Source organism: Amphiura filiformis, chromosome 1, assembly GCF_039555335.1.
Source record: "Amphiura filiformis chromosome 1, Afil_fr2py, whole genome shotgun sequence".
In the NCBI taxonomy this organism is placed as follows: Eukaryota; Metazoa; Echinodermata; class Ophiuroidea; order Amphilepidida; family Amphiuridae; genus Amphiura; species Amphiura filiformis.
The window spans coordinates 55,652,620-55,672,875 of NC_092628.1; the positions used below are offsets into that span (position 1 = coordinate 55,652,620).

Below are 20,256 nucleotides of genomic sequence, written 5' to 3' on the forward strand. Positions count from 1 at the left end.
ACAGTGTATTGCTCAATGTAGTAAAGATAACCTTTGAGTTGGAGCAAATTTCTCAAAATTGGTAGTGATCAATGTTACCAAACTTATGCCATGATGAAATATAATAATTTTTGAAGATAAAATGTGCTGACCTTAAAAGATTGAACAATGTTTAAGACTACCGCTTTTCATTTGAAATAATGCAATTATTGTTCATCTCCTCTATGGAGATATTTTCCATAATGCCATCTATGATCATGCTTGAGGTTTCAACAAACAAACCATGGGTTTTGAGGTCTTATAGTTTTTGTTGTATGTCAACAAAATCGATTAAATTTTCAGGATGATCTTATTTTCATGTTGTTATAAGCAAATATAATGTTCCAGATAAGATAGTTAATAAATACATTAAGAAAAAGTACCTTAAAGTTGCACTTTCTGTTAGTATTCCTTTTGGACTTTAACTTTTAACATGTTCTAGCAGCCCTATATAAAACCGTGACACTCGAAAGGCCATATCTCTGGAATGAAACGTCCGATTAAGATTATTTAAACGCCAAAATGTTTCTTTCATCAATTCCCATCCAATAAGTTAGGTCTGAATCAATTTAAAAGTACTTCAATTTTTAGTGGACATCCCTACTTATAGGAACCAAAAGTGCCATTACTAATCTTGAAAAATAAATCCAGGACGTGTGATAGTAAATGTGATATCAAAACCCAATGTTACCTACGAATACCACTAGGATGCTTTCACTATCGCAATACAATCAACCTAAAACAAATGAAATATTCCCATTAACGCTTTTTTTCGTGTAATGTAGACCACAGGGTGTTAGGAAAATGCTAGCTCAACCAGAAAATATTTGTTTTTATTTTTTTATAACGCGATCAATATGATCTTAGTCAATTTATGCTAGTTTATTTTTGAAAATGAAGTTTAGGTCAGTTTCTGTATTTTATTTATCAAATGAGTATGAATCAATTTACACATTGTATAAGAACGAGTAGGATATATGTTTTCAAGAATATTAGGAATTATAAGCATACACCTAACGCTTTATACAATGAAAAGGTGAACAAACCCGGTATTCAGTAGGTAACATGAGCGATTTAACAATATCTATATTGAGTTTAGAGGTTTAAAGTTTGCTATTATGGTAATGAATTAATAAAATGGTAGTTTTTAGATCTCTTTCAGATGGTACGTCCAAATGAATAAATGCTATTACCTTAGATCAAAATTTTTTGATGCTTTTAGCAAGATTTTGACTACTTCATTTTGATATACAAGTAGTTAGTCAGCAATTTTACATAATAAATAATTGTTGAATGAATCCGTATATGGGTAATAATAGTGTCCTGGGGTACCGCTTAAAGTTTTTGACAATTAATTTCCATTGGTAGCGACACTTCATTACACATGTCATGTATTATGCTGTATTCGTAAGTAACATTTCAGTATTTGTAGGTAAGAATTAGACTTTTGGTGGATATCCCAATCAAAACTTCAGTTTATAAAGCACTTTGAATGTATCATTTTCTTTATGTGCGTTTATTGATACTTTAGACCCTATCATGTATTAATAATGTCGGTTCACAGCGGTTGAAAGAGTATTGAAGTAAGAAACAAAGGCACTAAAGTGACTTTAATTTGCTTAATTGCACACAACTCGCTTAAAACCGTTATTGCAGACTTGTGAAGTCCATCTTGGAGTCAGTTACGTCTTGTGGCCTTTCGTTTGAGGGCAACTACAATTAGCTTTATACCAGGGTCCATCATTATGTTGTCTAGATCATGAGACAATGAGAACAGTAGTTTTTCCCATGGTATTCGTAGGTAACCTTAGCGCTACCGTCCACAGTTACCTTCGCATAAATCAATTTGGACACAAATTACTCAGACACCAGAAGGTCGGTAAACATTTAAAATGAAGCACACATGACAGTTGACAAATCCAAGTATTTATCCCCTTCTAATCTTCTTTGAATCTGATTTTTCTTTCAAATGAGCAGACCGTCGTCTATTTCAGTACATATTTTTCAACAATTAAGCCGTATTCAGTTTTGCATGGTGGGCATGTATGTGAATTCGCAACTTTCATTGACATATGATTTGATAGCAAACATACAGGCCTTCGTTATATACCAATATGGGCATTGGCATGAATGGCGGTGTTTCACAATACTGTCATGATGTCAAATTGTATTCGTAGGTAACATTCGGTTACCGAAATTTACCTACTGAATACTTGCTTTTATTGTTGACATCTCAGAAATATTTAAACGCAGGCTATTGAAACTTGGTAGAAATAAAGAGTGTTTTACCCTGCACCTATTGCTTAACTATTGTTTACTATTCTCTCACTTTGTGGAAATGACACAGCTTTTAACATGTATTCGGAGGTAATGCATATTTTTTACCAAACCTACCTTTGTGCCATTTAGAATTTCTGGCAGCTAAACACAATAATAAAGATGCCCGAATGCAATGCATTTCAGTATTGGACATATCAAAGCTTGTATCAATTGCGCATTTATTAGTGATTTCCATTTTTTAAAGATATATCTAGTGCTATGAAAAATTGTATTCGTAGGTAATGTAAAAAAATACCACTCAAAAAATGATCACAAAAAAGTCATAATTATGTACAAATATGTGAAAAATTGAACAGGCAATCTTTGAATACACGCCTTTCAGGAAATCAATTTAGATTCAATCCAATGACTTCTTTTCATAACTGATTTAGACGTTTTAAAAAATACTTTAAGAAATATTTTGAAAAAATGGGTAAAAATAGCATGTTTTGGGGTCTCTGTGTCTAAGTTTTTCACAGAAGGGGGTCTTATTATATATGGCGCGAAGCGTATGATCAAGGCGAATAAACACAATACAAAATGAATGCCAGTTGATTAATACTTTTAAGTTATGGCCCTGAACATGCCGTGTACACTTTTCGTTGGATTCGACCATATATCAACAATTCTGTAAGACATGTGCATTGAATGTGCATAGTAAGCCATGTATACCATTTTCCACCCTAATGTGGCAGTGACATCAGTGCGCATATCATTGGTTGTAGCTTCATTTCGCTAGCATTCACCCAAAGTGCTGTTGTACACACTCACAGGCTTAAAAATGCTGCAAAGACAGCAAGCAAATAAGCTACCTCAATGTGTTGACGTCACTGCAACATCAGGGTGACAAATGGTATCGTTCGCGGAAGATGTCAAAATGACTACAGGTGGACACATTCTACAGATACATTAGAAACTAACCTTCAAAACAAAATGCATGAATTGTATGTTAAGCCAATTTACTCTCCATGCATATCTGTATTATATCGAATTGAACTAGTACTCACCCTGCTGAGATATCTTGCTAATCTGATGGAGTAAAATGAACTGATCTTATCATTACTGGCATCTTTGATGTGTTCTTCATACAGCTGCATCACATTATCTGAATTACCATGACGACGTTCCAGATTAATGCGTTCCAGAGTAATCATGACAAGGTTGGGCAGATTCTCCTCAAGTTTGGCCAACACTTCTCTTGCTGTATCAATATTACCTGACAGGTTTAACAAACACACAAAAATATTACTCAACTTAAAGAGCATATTTCTAGATGGGATTTACATCAACATGATAAGTAAAGTGGTAAGTTTTCCATTTCTAAATGTCAAATTCTGTGCACTTTTCTTTTTTCCAAAACCTACAGATATTAGGGAAAATATCTGACCAATAAATTAAATAAAATATTTAGGTTCTAGAAACACATAAATATCCAATATGGCAACTCTAAATTTGCCACTCTAATGATAAGCAACAAACAAGGACCTGTTAAGTATGTTATCACCTGCAAGTTTGCAGGATTTCACTTGTTTGCAAAGCTATGTAACCAGCCTTTTGTATTACACTGAACATTGAGGCAACATTACCAAGTTGTTCGTTTGCAGTGTAAAGCCATTTTTGCCATTGCACACAGCTTCCCACCCTGAACACTCATACTAGGCCCTGAACAGGCTATGCAGGGACAGCTATTGTAACCTTCTATACCAAAATTGTGATGTTGATTCTTGTTTCCACCTTATAAATATACATTAAATTTGATTACTTATTTACCAATTCCATCTACAAAATCAGAAATTGGTTCAGCATCATCAGATCATTTACCTAGTTTGTCACTGAAAATTAATTTTATTTAATTTAAATTTGACAATTGTTACCTTGATCTTCCTCAAAGGCAGCCCAGTGTAAGTGTATGTTTGGTTTCTTCATGAGATGAATGGTACAAGCTCGTCGGGTATATCGAGCTCACTTCAGCTTTATTGTGTGCTTCCATGTACTTAGAATACTGCAAAAATAAAATGTTTTATGTTGAAATCAAATAGAAAACAATTTTAGTATTTAAAGCTTTAAGCTACGAATAAAGTTCTAACTAATATGCTACCTATGTGTTCTTGATCACCACCAAAAAGATGGATCTATAACACTTCTCCTGTTCCTTTCACTGGCAAAACATAACTTTAATTAAATGGGTGAGTCCACCGGGGGATCAGTTTTTTTTTGTTATTTATTCATTTATGTGGGACAAAATAACTATTGGTTTTTTCCGCATCTCGGGATCGATGCAAGAAGTATCTTAATCAACATCGGAAACGTTAAGATCGTCCGGTGTACAGAGTCAGATGGATCTATTATCACTTCTCCTGTTCCTTTCACTGGCAAAACATAACTTTAATTAAATGCCAATTATGAAGCAATTAATTTTGCAGTAAAAGAGAATGCTGCCTCAACATTAAAAAACTGATATATTTTTATGTTTAAAACTCAAAACATAACAGCTGAAATCTATGAGTTGACTTGACTTCTGTAATCAGCACTATTAGAAATTTACTATTAGTAAATCAATACATGCTCTAAAGATTATACAAATAATTTCCCCTAAATTACACTTAATTCTATGATTATGTTATGTATGCCTTACCTTGATCCAGTAATCTTCATAGAGTGCACAGGCAATCAAACACCTCTCAAACAACACCACAACTCTCTCATGTGTTCCATTGGCAATCTCAAAATCAATGTAGTCTTTCCAGTTCTTCAGCTGGCCTCTCTCAAGAGCTTTAGCATGGAAATAAGGTCTACGAATCTGAAATTCAACAATTAACACAATGTTAACATGCACCAAGTCTTTTGATCCACAGGTCTTTAGATCTTCCCTCTTCCTAATTGGCATATCAAAATAGCAGAGTGTGACAAATGTAGAGATGAGTCACATATGCTCAAACAATGTTTACCAATGATTCATTTGTGCCCAACTTGGGATTGAGTTGGCTTGATTTCAACTAGTAGTAATTTGATGCTGGGTATGTTAGTGACTTCTCAATAATGCTAGTGGCTCTTCCGATAAAGCGAGATGATATTATAAAACACCACAATAGCTGTAACAGCTATGGGTTCACCTCAAGTTTGGTAGTGACAGATGCATATTTCCCTGGTTGTAGTATTGAATCGTGCATGTGAAGTTAATTGCCTAGAGCGTTAATGCACACATACTGGGTAGTTTGTCTTCATGCATGTGGCACAACTGTGAAAAGGCATTGATGTCACTAAGGAACTTGAGGTGAACCAAAATATAGTATGGTCTGACCATAATCTATATACGTGTAAATACTGCCAACTAATTGAGATTTTGTTCTAACTGTAAAATGGTAATTTTTGTGTGTGCAATAATCCAGTTTAGCCAATTTTGACCTACTTAGCTTGTAGCAAGCGAACAAGTACAATGAGACCAACTATATTGACAAACTTGTGAAATGCAGGGATTGAGTTTTAAAAATAACAGACATGCTACAAATCGCACTTAGACTGGAAATGTTAAGGCAGGCTGTCAGGAGTGCTCTTAAATTGCACCTGGTAACAAGTTTAGGAATTAAGGTTGCCTATAAATCGCACTCGGACAGGCGATTAAGATGTGCGATCGCAATTGCACGCCTTGAAACTCAATCCCTGGAAATGTGCATTATTTCTTGTTTCTCAAATTCTCTTACCCCTTCTTCAAAAGACCATCTCTTGCTGACCTCCCCTTCATTCTTCTTGTAAACCTCTTCACGAATAGCAATGATCTTCTGCTGTATGGCTTTGTTTTCTTCATCTGTAATTGGCTGTAAAAAAAAGTTTTTGTATTTTTAATTAATTTGTGTCTGAAATTCTTATGTACTATTATTATATACTGCGCCAATAAAGTATCCTTACACTTGGAAAAATAATCACAATTTCAAAACTGAACAATATTGGGGTAAATTTGTTTTTTCAATAGATGCACTATTATGACACCACATTGAATCCAATGTGACTTCAAGAAGCAAAGTTACAAGCATTTGATTAGACGAAGGTCCAGTTTTAAAAGTGACAAACTAGCCTATTCAAAACTCCACGGACTAGACATCTGGTTTGAGAGTGGTGAATGGCTAATTTATGTGTTTGGCTTTAATTTAAAACAAAAGGAACAAAAGAAAACTGAAACAAAAGAACTGACAAATAACATGAAAGTTATGAAAAGTACAGAGAAGTAAAAACTGAAATAAAAACTTCTTTAAATAACGTTTCATTGAAGAAACTGTGTTGTCTCTTTGTTGCGCTTGTTGGAATCTTTTTACGCCTAGTATAGGCCAGTCTGTCACTTTTAAACCAGGACCTTCGTCTATTCAATTGCTTGTAACTTTACTTCCTGAGGTCACATTGGATTCAATGTGGTGTCATAATGTGCAGGATTAAATAGTGCATCTATTAAAAAAACAAATTTACCCCAATATTGTTCAGTTTTGAAAATGTGATTATTTTTCCAAGTGTAAGGATATTTTATTGGCGCAGTATACTTTTTTTAGTCAATTTTCTCTTTGCAGAGTATGGTGATTAAAGTCAGGCCCTTGCAACTCCTATACCAGCGCAACTCATTAAATGTGTATTACACAGGGCAGGCCTTTCTATTAGGTCGTGTTCTCACTACAGACATGGGGTCTCGTACCTAGGTCCGAGTCTCCGAGTCCACATACAAGTGGACTCAGTCCACATTGATTTCGCGTTCTCACTAACACCAAAATGCTGATGTAGGATCGACTCCACTTACCCGGATGTTATAATATCAAGCACTTCAATGCATGACCATGACGTCACAAATTCTGTTGCAATACATGTTTTGAGCCGAACTCACAACACAAATCAAACTTTACTATAGACTATCAATTTTGAAAGATCATGTTTTATTTCCAGGCCCCCTGATATATTTCTTCAATCTATGGACATGTTATTTTGTGATGTATTTGGAAAGATCTGAAATAAACAGCTCTAAAAACTGTTATTTTATATTAGGCCTATACGTGTAAAATGAGAGAAATACATTGGGTTGTTACTTCTGATTTTGGTCAAGCACCCCGATGGCCGATTCACACGCAACACATGGTAATTTTAACTCAGTCTAGTAAAATGTTCTCGTCAAAAACAAATATTAAACCTGAATATCCTTTTACTATCATGTAAAGCCCAATGTCTAATGTCTTTGTTTAATTCTGAAACTGGATAAAATCTGTATCTTGCCCGATGCCGTTGTTTTCACATGCACTGCACGAGAAGCATGCTGCCATGATGCTGCTCATCAAACTACGGCAAGCATCTCGAACGAACGTCCGTGTATAGCCACTTTCCCCTCGACTTTTACGCATAAAAAATAAATATTGTAAATTACATGAAATAAAGCCTGTATAAATTTGTTCTATAATACCAGCTATGAATTTTTAAGTTGAAAATGCATGGAAAATTATATGTAGACATATATGTGACGTGTCATGTCAAAAGGAGACACTTTTGGGCAGGTTATCAATTTTGAGGTTTTTACATATCTTAAATATAGAGATATTTTGCTCCACAGTGCCGTTTTCTCCAATGAAATCGGACATTCCTGAGCGAAGATATTGAGTTCGTAAGTTATGGTATTATAAAATTGGAAATTGAGATATCGGCCTTTAAAAATATTATAGACAATGTTGAGAGTAGGAATTACCTTGGAAAATGTCTCAAAAATACAAGATGCCAGTTATATTCCGGTCTGAAACTAGCAGACAATATTTCAAACATTAATAACATCACAAATTCGCAACAAACCCAAATTGTGAAAAAATCACCCCGGGCAGATTTTTGGCTATTCCTCCATTTACGATCCTGCCCAAAAGTGTCTCCTTTTGACATGACACGTCACATATATGCCTATAGTACAATGACAGCCATCAAGGTTGTGCATACATCATTTCGGTATAAGTGGATCGAGTCCACTTGTAAACACATTCTCACTATGCTGTTTGATACCACGTCCGTCGTCCTAGGTACGAGACTACCTCAATGAGGTGGTCTCAATGCTACATCCTGGATGTAGGATCGAGACCATTTATTTCGCGTTCTCACTATGCTTGGAAGTGGACTCGATGTAGGAGTCAATCAAACAGGCATAGTGAGAACGCGACCTTAGACACAGAAAATGAGCTGCTACAGGATAGGCTACGTAAGCATTTGACAATTATTATTTGACAATTATTATGTGTATTGCTATAAAGACTTAGTTTGAAAATGATGTCACTTGACAACAAGAAAAACATGACAGATCATGAATATGCTAATCGCAGAAAAATGATGCGACAGGCAGCACGGTTGTAGCTACAGTGGGCGGCGGAGCCCACAACTTGGTTTGGAGCCCACTACTCAGCTGCAATTTTGTTAAATTAGTCAAGAATTCAGTCAATTTTGGCAAGAAAGTGCCAAATATGCAAGATTTTCATCAAATGTCAGCCACCACTAAAAATATCCTAGCTACAACCCTGACCGGCAGCATCAACACATGGTTGATAACTGTGACATCACTGTCCTCAAGACTAATAGGGGAGGGAAGGCTAATAGGGGAGGGACAACTTATTACCTTTGACTGCACATCCTTAGGTGCATCTACACCTGGTGGTGGAGCCTCATCACATCCAGGTGGTGCATCATCATCCACATCTGCATCTTCAATAGGTCCCTCAGTCTCTTCCACAGGGCCTTTCTCTGCTACCACTTCCAAACGGAATTTAATGAACTCATCCAGGGAGATGATATCTTTGGGATGGTGTTTTTGAACAAAGTCCTTAAATCTACATCGAGGAAGACAATAATATTAATGTCGTTAAATTTTGTACTGTGTAAATACTAGTAACAAAATGTCTTAGAAATACATGGCGAAGTATCAAATGGCTACAGTTAAGCAATTGGAAAGATGGGAATTTTTGCTCACAATATATCTGTGCATCAAAGCAATCCTACATTGTGCACATGTTCATTAAGTGAACCACATTTATGCTACCTGCGAGTTAAACTGACTGGAGATGTTTAGAGAAGCTGTCAGGGAAGCAATTAAGTTGAACATTACAGAATTAAAACACACATCATTCTCCTACAGAAGTTTAGGAGAGCCTCTAGAATAAAGATCGTTGTTGCTGATCTCAAGAATCAAAACCTGCATGCACTGCATAATAAACTTGAACTAAGCAACTTACTTGTCAAAATGCTGGTTATACAGCTGTGTTGGAATGGTAAAGATCTGGTCATATATGGCTGTGACATTCTGCCACTCTTTGTTCTCTGTCTCAAACTTGATGTAAGCATCCCAGAGTTTATCAGAACGGAACTCTGTACCGCACACACTGATAGCACGTTTGTACATCCTGTGGATAAGTAAAGCAAAAACATTAATCTCAGACAAGTTTCCATTGCTGGGGAATGCATATAATTTATATAAAAGTTTGAACAGGTTATTAGAAAAATATATGCAAGTGTTAACATTAACTTGTTTGTAAACATATTGTCACAGAGGTATAAGTGTGTTAGTGTTATAGACCTGACGGGGAAGTCCTCTTTTGGTCTATACGCTAGCGTGCTCGCCTCTTAATCCAAGGGTTGTGGGTTTGAGACCCGGCAGGACCGGAAGTGGCTCGAGGAGGACGGGTTTGTGACAATATGTCTGGCACATTGTAAAGTAACTATTGATGATGCATCAGTGGAGAGAATCAACACAAGTCAAAAGCAGCTCATAGAGCAAGACACATCACCAATTAAAAAATTAACCATGTATTTTTGCACCCTAGGTCTTGCTACGTGATCAGGACAGTGCACACATTGCTAATTATTTTGACCTGGAATATTGGTCAATTTTACTTCCATGGTAAATATTTCAAAGTTAAGCATACCATAGCTCATAAGTTTTATTCATGGAAGACTGCAAAAGAACAAAACTTCCTTATGATGTATTGACACTATAATACACATAATACCGGAACTAGAGAAGACCTGATAAGAATAAAGATCAGTCACTTTTGAATCGTTTTGATTTTGGCCTTACCTGGTCCGAAGCTGATCTTGAATCTCCGGGAAAATACCTTCAGTTGCCTATCTAATACACTTTATATTAATTATTTTCATACAAAATCAATATTTAGACTTCAAAAACATTTCCATGTTTCACAGGAAAAGTTGAAAATTCATTTTAAACTATTTGCCATCAGTCAAAATTTATAATCGCCAATTAAAGAGTCCACCCTATTAAATTTCTCAAGATGTGTGGGGCATGTTATCTTTGGTATTTTATAGATCTTACTTCTCTAAAGTGTCTCCAAATATGTCAGGGACATAAGGGCAGTTTTGATACATAAGCAGTAAGCACATTTCATGCTTTGCACAAGTCCATGTTGATACAATTGGTTTCAATCTACTCACTGTCTGACTTTTTCCACCTTCTCTGGTTTTCCCTCATGCATCAACCCTACGAAGCTGACGTAGTGTATCCACAGATCCACACTGTAGGCGATGGCCTGGATTCCACGCTCATAAATCTGAATCATCGCAACGAAAAAGAATGGTAGGGAAACAATTAGCTTCACATTGACAAGTCTCAGCCTCAAGAACTTCAGTGAATGGGATGTTACACCTATAATCTACCTTGCTCCATAATTCAAACGCAATCCAGAATACTTGGGAGCAACTTTGTAGAAAGAGGATACCCTAAAATGTAATTAAAAAGAAAAAAAAACCCTGAATTGTTTTTGAGACTGGACTCTGTATTCTTAAATATACACTTATAAAATTAAGCAAACTATTGAATTATTCTTAAGTTTTATTATATAATTATTAATGCGTATAAAAACTATAAAAGAAGATGCAATCGTAAAAAAGTCAATACTGAAAAATTGGCTTATTAGAGATTAAAACCTGCTTGACAGCTCGGACGAGATGGCATGTCTGGTCTCCACCACAGTCTTCCATTCCATTCCTTTGGTAGGTTTAGTTAGACTCTCTCGTTTGATCGAATAATTGTGCCACTCCGCAAGGACTGACCAGGCAGGCGCACAGAATGATATTCATGGATTCCAGGATATACTACGCGCACAGCTTCTCTATACTATTTTGCTTTTTTTTATATTTCTGATGGCATGTTTAAACTGAGAAGCAGTATCTAAAACTTAGCTTTTGAATGAAGGGATTCGCTTGAAGCAATTGGAAAAAGTAAATAAACTTATAGATCACCGTCAGTCATAAACAAAAACAAAAAAAAAGAAGAAGAAAGCCTGGTAACGCCTACATGTAGGAACAGATGTTGAGTCCTTCATGGCGATGAATGATGTTACATTTCATACTGCTTCTTTAAACCAATGAAGACAAAGGAGCCTATAATATCAGTCATTATAGACCCAATCTTGTCTTTAACAATACCTTGGATTCTTTGTTTTTTTAGATAAGTATGAAAATACTATCAAATTCAAAACACAGCAATTTAATTAAAAAAACATGTCTCGGAAGCCACATCATTTTAGAAAATTAGCTTAACTTACAACTTAACCATTACTTTTTTTACTTCACATCCGTATATCTTAAAACAAGCTACATAAATCAAAATTATACTATAACAATAAATGACAGAACTTGTTAGAAAAGGACATGATACTTACACACCCTTTGGGTTAAAAATAAATGCAATGATACTTACGCTGATTCAAATTAAATAATATTAGTTGGTGTTCCCCCCAGACTTTAATTTAGGCATAACATATAACCAAATTGTCCATTCATAAACAATTTAATATGGTTGATACATGTATCATCTACCACAAGAAAAAAATGATGTTTAATGCTGCCAACTGCCGATGGTGCTGCGAAGATGAGGCTGTTTAACTTTCCACTCTTCTTTTTCTTTTTTCCCTTCCCCAAAAGTATTTTAGATAACCCCACACCATTTTTTTTTTCTTTATTTGGCTTACAACTGTACAAGCTTACACATTACAACAACATCAAAATAATATGAATAAAATCAATGTTACAAACATGTGGAAAGGGTAAAAGGGTGAAAAGCATACACATGCTGCTTACTGGCTGTGACCATGTAATATACCAACAAAAAAAGGCCTGTTCACACAGTAATCATTACAAGAGAAACAGGCCTTATTCATTAACAATTTCATGAACCTTTTGTACCAACACAACTATTTTATAAAAAGAAAAAGTAGGAAAAAAACATTTTCAAAAAAAAACACCAACAAAAAAAACAACACCTTTTCAAGATGAGCCCATCCCATATTTAATGTAAATGCTTTAAAACTGATATCATAAGTTAAATTTTGCTGATGAAGTTGAAGAAGCAAGACACAAGTAAAAGATTTACAAATGTGTTTTTCTTTTTTTTTTTTTTTTTATTAAAAAAATAATTTATTGCACTTCTTTTACATCACAATTTTTAGGAGCATAATAATTCAGTGGGCGCTTGCGAGCTCAAGGAAAATTAGTAAAGACAAGTCCGAAACAGCGCATTGTAATTTTGATCACATCCTTCCAAAAATGTATATTTGCTTGTTTTTCATATTTTTGATTGTTTTACCGCATGCGAATTAACGCCCTATCATCCATGCTGTGAAAATAACTGTAACAGATAAAAAATTAATCACATTATAATTATGGATCTATTAATGTCATATTACCATTTGTTTTGATGTCTTCTGCATAACAGACAAAACATTTCTGGACTAATGCATATTGCAAGTTATTTCAGTTCAAATTACCAAGCTGGTGATGTCGGTTAATTAATATCCTATTTCAAATTTGGATGTCCAAGTTTCATTTCAAATTCACTTTCAAAGATGGCAAATTTAAAGGTGCATTTTGTGATTTCAACATCATCTTTCAGTATGGATTGATATACAATTGTAAATCAATGACAAAACCTATTCCCAAAATTTCAGTTTATTCCGATTTTGCATTTGCGAGCTAAGGAAAATTTCATGTTTTGCCCCACTCCATGGGCACTGTCTTGTAATTAACGTATGTCAGCAGATAGAAAACACAAATTGGAGAATTTCTTTTAGTGTCTAACAGATAAGCCTCATATCGGTAATACCGATTACAGATATTTGGATTCCAAAATCGGCCCGATCAGATTCCGATTCCGATTTTTTTGAAATTTTTAAACAAGCTAGTGTCCTAGCAGAATTTGTCGATTTAGATGGTCACAAAGTTAAATGTTTTACTGTATTTTCTTGTGTATAAAAAGCTAACTAAAACACGTACGTCAGATAAGCAGACAGGTCTTGAAAATATGAAATGAAATTGTATAGCTGCACAGGTAGGCCCTATAGAAAACACATCATTCATCGTATGCAAGGGTGACAAATTCGGAGCTTAAAACTGACATCCATTACCTGCGTTATGATGCAGAACTCATCCAAGGCTATCATATATCTTCATCAATCGAATGAATTGAACATCTCCTGAACATGATTCTTATTGAATAATATTTCTATTCTTGATTTGGGGAATTTATAATTATCAATTACGGACTTCCAACATAACCACGCAATTGGCGATTCCCGATCAAATTGACAATAACATGTGACGTGAAGGGGAATCCCTGTGACGACGATCGACGTTTGAGATACGTTTTGATGGGTTTCCCGACTTGCTCATCAGGGCGGAGCACATGGCGAACGATCCCAAGACCCGGAAGAGGATGCAACCTCGCGTGTGTAATGGAGATTTCAGCTCAGAATTCGTCAATTATCATTGGCATTTTGATTAAATAAAAACATAAAAGGATACGCTATCGCTAAGCTATAACTGAACTGGAATTATTTTATTAATTTGGACTTTGGACCGTACACAGACATTGAAGAACAATACCCAAATAATGATCGACAAGTTACATCACGTCATGGATCAATAAATACACACGGCGCGGTGTGATGATCATGATAAGACGGGTATTCCCCATGTTCATGCCAAGCCAGAGGATCAAATAAAAGCGCCAACGTCAAGGAAATTGACCCAATTAGTAAGTTAGAACAACATTTAAACCATTTTACTGATAAAATGTTGTCTGATGACATTTATTCTTGGCTTCTGACGATCAGTAATAATGTATTTTTAACAGATTTGAGTTACACTACAACATTATTGAAATCGGTATAGGAAATCGGTAAATGATAAAAAAATTTCAGATACCGATCAGATACCGATAAGGTCAAAATCGGGCCGATTATTATTTTGCCGATCATATCGGTTAGACACTAATTTCTTTGGCAAATAGCCGAGGAATATCAATGTCATGTGTATATACATTGTGTAGTAAAATTTTTTTAGGAGGTAAGTGGGAAATGAAGTTGCGGATCACAAAATGCCCCTTTAACTTTAAGCTCCTTCTTCAAATCTAAAATCATTTACTTTGTTTTCTTCAACATTCACAACATATCAGCATAATTTCATCAAACAGAAAAGTAAATATGTTTTTAAACAAAATTCTGTCTCTCTATTCCTCCCTAGCCACACTCGATTTTGACAAGTGGGTCAAATATTTATGAGAGTGAAAGTTTCCACACACTGGTGGCATGTTATTCTTGTTTTCAATCTCAAGGTAATTGATTGACAAATACAGAAATTCAGCTAATTGTCTGTGTGGAAACTGTGATGATATGTTATGCTACTCTCCTGTAAGAAGACATCTTAGTTAATAAATTCATCTAGATTAATTAGGTCTGCAAGAAGTAGGTTTCTATTCAAAATCTTCTTTTCTGAGTGACATATTGATCAGCCTCTTAAGCACTATTTCTGCATCGGCAAATACAAGGCTGTAGACAACTGCCTTGGGGGCCCCATGAATGTTTTCTGGGCCCCATCATCCTTGATGTTTTGTTTTGGAGCTTTTTTTGCTGAACGCATGTAGAATCAACAGTTTTTGGTAACAAAATACCAGCAAAGCGAGTGAAAAAAAATTGCATTATTTTTTGGTCACCTAATTTGCTATTTTTTTTAATACATTGACACTTTCTGGAATAGAAGCCCACTTCTCCTTCGTGAAAATAATCCTACATGCAGTAAAAACTTGAAAATCCAATATAATTTTTGTCAAAGTTTTGTCAAATCTGTTTTTAAGGAAAAATCATACCTCCTTGGCCTCCTCCATGTTGGAATGACGACGCTCAGTGTCAGCAAACTTCTTCCAGTAGCCATAGCAGTATGGGTACCTCTCGAAGAAGGAGTTGAAAGCTTCTCGTACTGAATTCAAGTGATTCTGAAAGTGAAAGGCAAACATAGTCCTGAGTTTTTTCAGTGTTGAGTTTTAGAATAAAGTCTTGCAAAATCAAAGTGTATCAATCAGGCTGGGAAATCAGCGAAATTCACAAACCTTATTCAAAATTAACAGTAGGACCAATTGCCAATGTGAACTAAATATAGGTGGCCCCCTCATCACTGGATTTACCTCAGAACCAGGGGATTTTTGGGGCTGTTTATTTTGACAAAACAGCATTTTACGCTTTGTGGATATGTGGGTATTTGATACAGTTTGGGCTATCTTTGTGTGACTTGTTGTTGTAAGCTCATTCTGATGACAAGAAAAGGTATAATTACAAAATTGGAAACCCAGCAGATGGTCTTGGAAGATACATCATACATAATTACAATATGACTCATTTGGTATGCCAAAATGGATATATTCCTCACATTAGGGTACTACACCTGCCCAATTTTGTGCCTATTTTTGCATTTTTCTCAAAAATTATAGCGCATTGGGGACAAGTAAGATATGTATATTATAGGGGCAAGGACTACAACTACAGCACCGGCAATTTTATTTCAGCACAGACAATAGTTGTGGAGTTACAGTCAAAAATGAGGGAAAACCAATATTTGATCAATAAATCAACAACTACTTGCTTTGAGTTGCTGAATTTTCAGTACAGTAGTTGTAGTCCTTGCCCCTATAACATACATATTTTACTTATAAGTGCTATAATTTTTGAGAAAAATGCAAAAATAGGCACAAAATTGGCCAGGGGTGTAGTACCCCCTTAAACCTTTGTAGTGTGTACATGTATGGTCACAATAAAATACAATTTGTGCAGAAGTTTTAAAACTGAAAACCCATGTACCTTTTTATACACCAGCAAGAAACAATGGAGCACTTTGTCAGTTATCCTCTAGTTATTTTAAAAACTGTGCATGCACACTGTTACTTGTCACTGCACCAAAAATTAATCCCTGTCAGTTCCTTGAACACTTTACCTTTTGTTCCACATACTGAAGAAGATAAGTCCAGCCAGTGAAATCTCCTGGATTGTCCTTGACTGCCTTCCAAAATTTAGGTAGCTCTGGAGGTGGTGGGTCCTCAACCTCAACAACTTCTTGTTCTGAACATTAGACAAGTAAATAAGAACACAGAATCAACAGAAATGTTGGCATTAGATAAGTACAGTATATAAATACATGTGGTCATGTTTTTGAGGTGGGACCCAATTGCGTCACATCTTGCAATTTGCCAAAAATCAACTCCTTTTTTGTATAAATGATTATATTTCAAAAAGTTTTCACCCAAACTATGTAAAATTATACATTTTTAGAAAGCATATATTGTCAGGATTGCAAATCTGTAAAGTTTGAGTGGATATACAGGGTGTGCCAAAAAATATACAGGGTGATTCCACTGAAAATACATAAAAATTACATTTCTTTACCACTCCAATATTTCTACATGGTATATTAAATTTGAAAATAAACTTGATATTTGGAATGAACACAATTAGTGTTTTCATTAAATATAAAGTTTGCACTATATTTGTTAAGCCCATTGTGTAATACAGTGTTTGAAAAAAGTTAAATTTTAAATTGTTTAATTTAATGAAAAATTTCACTAAGTGCCATTAATTTGGAAAATATATTCAAAATAGTTTAAAGAATTGCTATAATATCACATAAATATCCAATTCCCATATAGGGTGTTCCAAAAATCAATAATATACAGTGAATAATTTGTAACAATGGTACATGTACAATAGGCATATACATGCACAATTAGCCTACATCAATAAACTATTTAACAATAGCCAGAGATCAATATGTCATCAGATTAAATCCTTGACTGTAATAATCTCCTTTGAGAAGATTTATTTTATAGATATTTCAAAGATAAAACAATTTTAAAAGATCTATTTATGACAGATGAAATGCATGCAAAATTCAAAGCCCATTATATTGCATGACACATTTCATTTCATTTCATTCAATTTTATTTATACACGGAAAAGCCCAGATCAGCCCTTGAGCTGGTCTTCCCTGGGGCCGTGTTGCTACATAAATATACATGTTTCATTACATCATTAATCAAGGATATTAAAAGTAAATGGAAATACAAAACAGGTATAAAAACTATATATGACAAAGTGATAAAATATAAATTAAACATACAAAGCAAGTACAATTGACAAAATAATACAGTAACCAAAAGCAAACATTTAGGCAAAGTTCAATTCATAATTACAGTAAAGCAATCTCCTGAACGCAGCAGATCTATCGCATAACAACTGTGCTTCAGCTGAGAGATCGTTCCATAGATGAGCACCCCTGTACGAAAGACTGCGTTTCTTAAAGTTATTTGAAGGAAAAGGAACATCAACATTATTTGGATTACGCCTGAGATTATAATTATATTCCTTTTTCTCAAATAACATGCAAATATTATCAGGAAGTATGTTGTTTGTAACCCTGAACATGAACTCTGCCAAATGGATGTTTCTTATTTCAGCAAGTGTCAACCAGCTGAGTTGATTACTTGATTAAGAACTTCATTCCACTGCATTAATTAAAAGCTTGTTAAATCCTTAATTACTAAATTTATTAAGATTAACTAGCTAATTATAGAAATAGAAAGTTAAATAATAAAATTAACACCATGCAAATGCATTTTTACTCCTACTGAGGCAACAAAGTGCATAAATTTTAAAATGAACACCAACTTCCCATAGGAATTACACAGAGCTCCTCCGCTTCCGGCTCCACCCCTGACTAATTAACTTAATTAAGCTGTTGAAATTAATTAATTGATTTGTTCAACTGTATTTGTTATTATTTCATTTAATTAATAATTTATCTTCAAAATAAGACCAAAACCATTTCTTCATGATGGATTTTAGCAAAAATATAAGAATAAGAAGAGAAAATATTTTGGAAAATGTGACAGCTCCACCTTTTTTGGGTGCCCACCTCAAAAAACATGACCATGTATTAGGCGCGTGAAAGTCGATTCCGAGTTTATCGTCCCCCGCCCGCGTCACTTTTTGGAAACCAAACCCTACCCATATAAAAACATGTTTATAAATAACATGTATGATTGTGGCTTTAAATCAACACACATTTTAGGTCAATAATGAAATCTGACGAAATAATGAAAAATGAAAAATGAGAAAGTCACCTCACCAACCTGGGAAAAAAAAGGGACGATAAACTCGGAATTGACTTTCATGTGCCTTATTAGTTTACTAGGCGGTTACCCATATTTAGCAGTTCTAGGCTGGGCGCGATTACCTGGCTGATGGTGACTGTACCCACCAAGTTTCATGCCTATATGACAGTTTTACTAATTTGACCTCAGATTACCCCTGGTGACCTCAAAATGGCCTTCCAAAAATTTGGCTCTAAATGTTGACTCTATCCACCAAGTTTCATATCCATCGACAGTTTTACTAATTTGACCGAAGCGGAGGTTTGTTACTGGAAATTATAGTGCGCATAGTGTCACACTGGGTGAAGCACTTATCGACTAGATATAAAGCGTAAAATATGCACTCACTGACTAGATATGAAAATATATATCCGGTTGGCGGTGTTCTTTAATGTTTCCCTCAGTAGTATGATAAATATCCTACTGTTTTAGTCTCTACCATGGGTAAAAATAGCAGGCTTGAAGCAGGCTCTTTTGTGAAAAATTCAAGCCCAATTGCAGTCCAAGAGAACACCAAATATGGATCAGGAGTATTACATAATAATACCCTGCTATGACAATAGCTGCACTAGGTTAATTGTATAATCTCCTTATGTGGTTAGCATGGCTGGGCCAGGAAATCCACAAGGTCAGCCAATACATGTACATGTATTCGGTACATGTGCCATATCTTTTACAATGGGTGATAAATTTCTGGTTTGTTTTATTTCAAAACGCAACAGTCGATATTCTAAAGCTTGGTCCAAATCCAAGAGAAGAACCAACTCTAGTAATTTATGTGGTTTCAAATTATATCGGCTGTTGCCTTTTTGATAGAAATGGTGTTTGTTGATGTGCACAGTTTCCCATTAGATCATAACATGCTGCTGTACATCCAAGGTCAAAGGTCTTTTAATCCATATTTGGCGTTGTTCTGGGACTGAATTGAGGTAAACTTTATGTGTACAGGAAGTACTTGAGACCAAACAAGAGTTGCCTGAGTTTATGAATCCACATTTAACAGTTTAAAACCATTTATATTGAACAGTACTGCTATGTGTATTCTGGCATGCAAATAGATATCAGACTTTCTGCCAGAAGTGTAAGGACAAAGTGTCAGGTTAAAAGTAGGTCCATGTTAACTGGTGGACAAATAAATCACGAGAGTCTGCAAACCAACTCATAGTCCCAAATTAAATAAGGTGGAAAGCTTACCTTCTTTCTTTTCTTCTTTTGCTTCCTCTTTCTTTTCTTCTTTTGCTTCCTCTTTCTTTTCATCTTTTGCTCCATTTTCCTTTTCTTCTGTTTGTTTATCATCCATTTTCTCTTCCTCTTGCTTGGTTTCCTCCTTTACCTCTTCCTTACTGACTTCCTTCTCTTTTTGCTCCTCAACCTCCATAACTTCTTCTTTATCTACAGATTTCAGAGAGAAAAACATTTTGAGCCACTTATATACA

At 35.0% G+C, this 20,256-nt stretch overlaps 1 protein-coding gene across 1 annotated transcript in view; it reads right to left on the bottom strand.

The window, feature by feature from the left end:
- The window catches only part of LOC140149184 (pre-mRNA-processing factor 39-like), a 40,207-nt gene that overhangs the window by 12,093 nt on the left and 7,858 nt on the right, over positions 1-20,256 (bottom strand). The window contains 11 exon segments of the mRNA XM_072171394.1: positions 3,345-3,553; positions 4,212-4,287; positions 4,289-4,339; positions 4,973-5,137; positions 6,039-6,152; positions 8,954-9,164; positions 9,567-9,734; positions 10,783-10,898; positions 15,491-15,616; positions 16,609-16,733; positions 20,015-20,212. Coding sequence (XP_072027495.1) covers positions 3,345-3,553; positions 4,212-4,287; positions 4,289-4,339; positions 4,973-5,137; positions 6,039-6,152; positions 8,954-9,164; positions 9,567-9,734; positions 10,783-10,898; positions 15,491-15,616; positions 16,609-16,733; positions 20,015-20,212 — 1,559 coding nt within the window.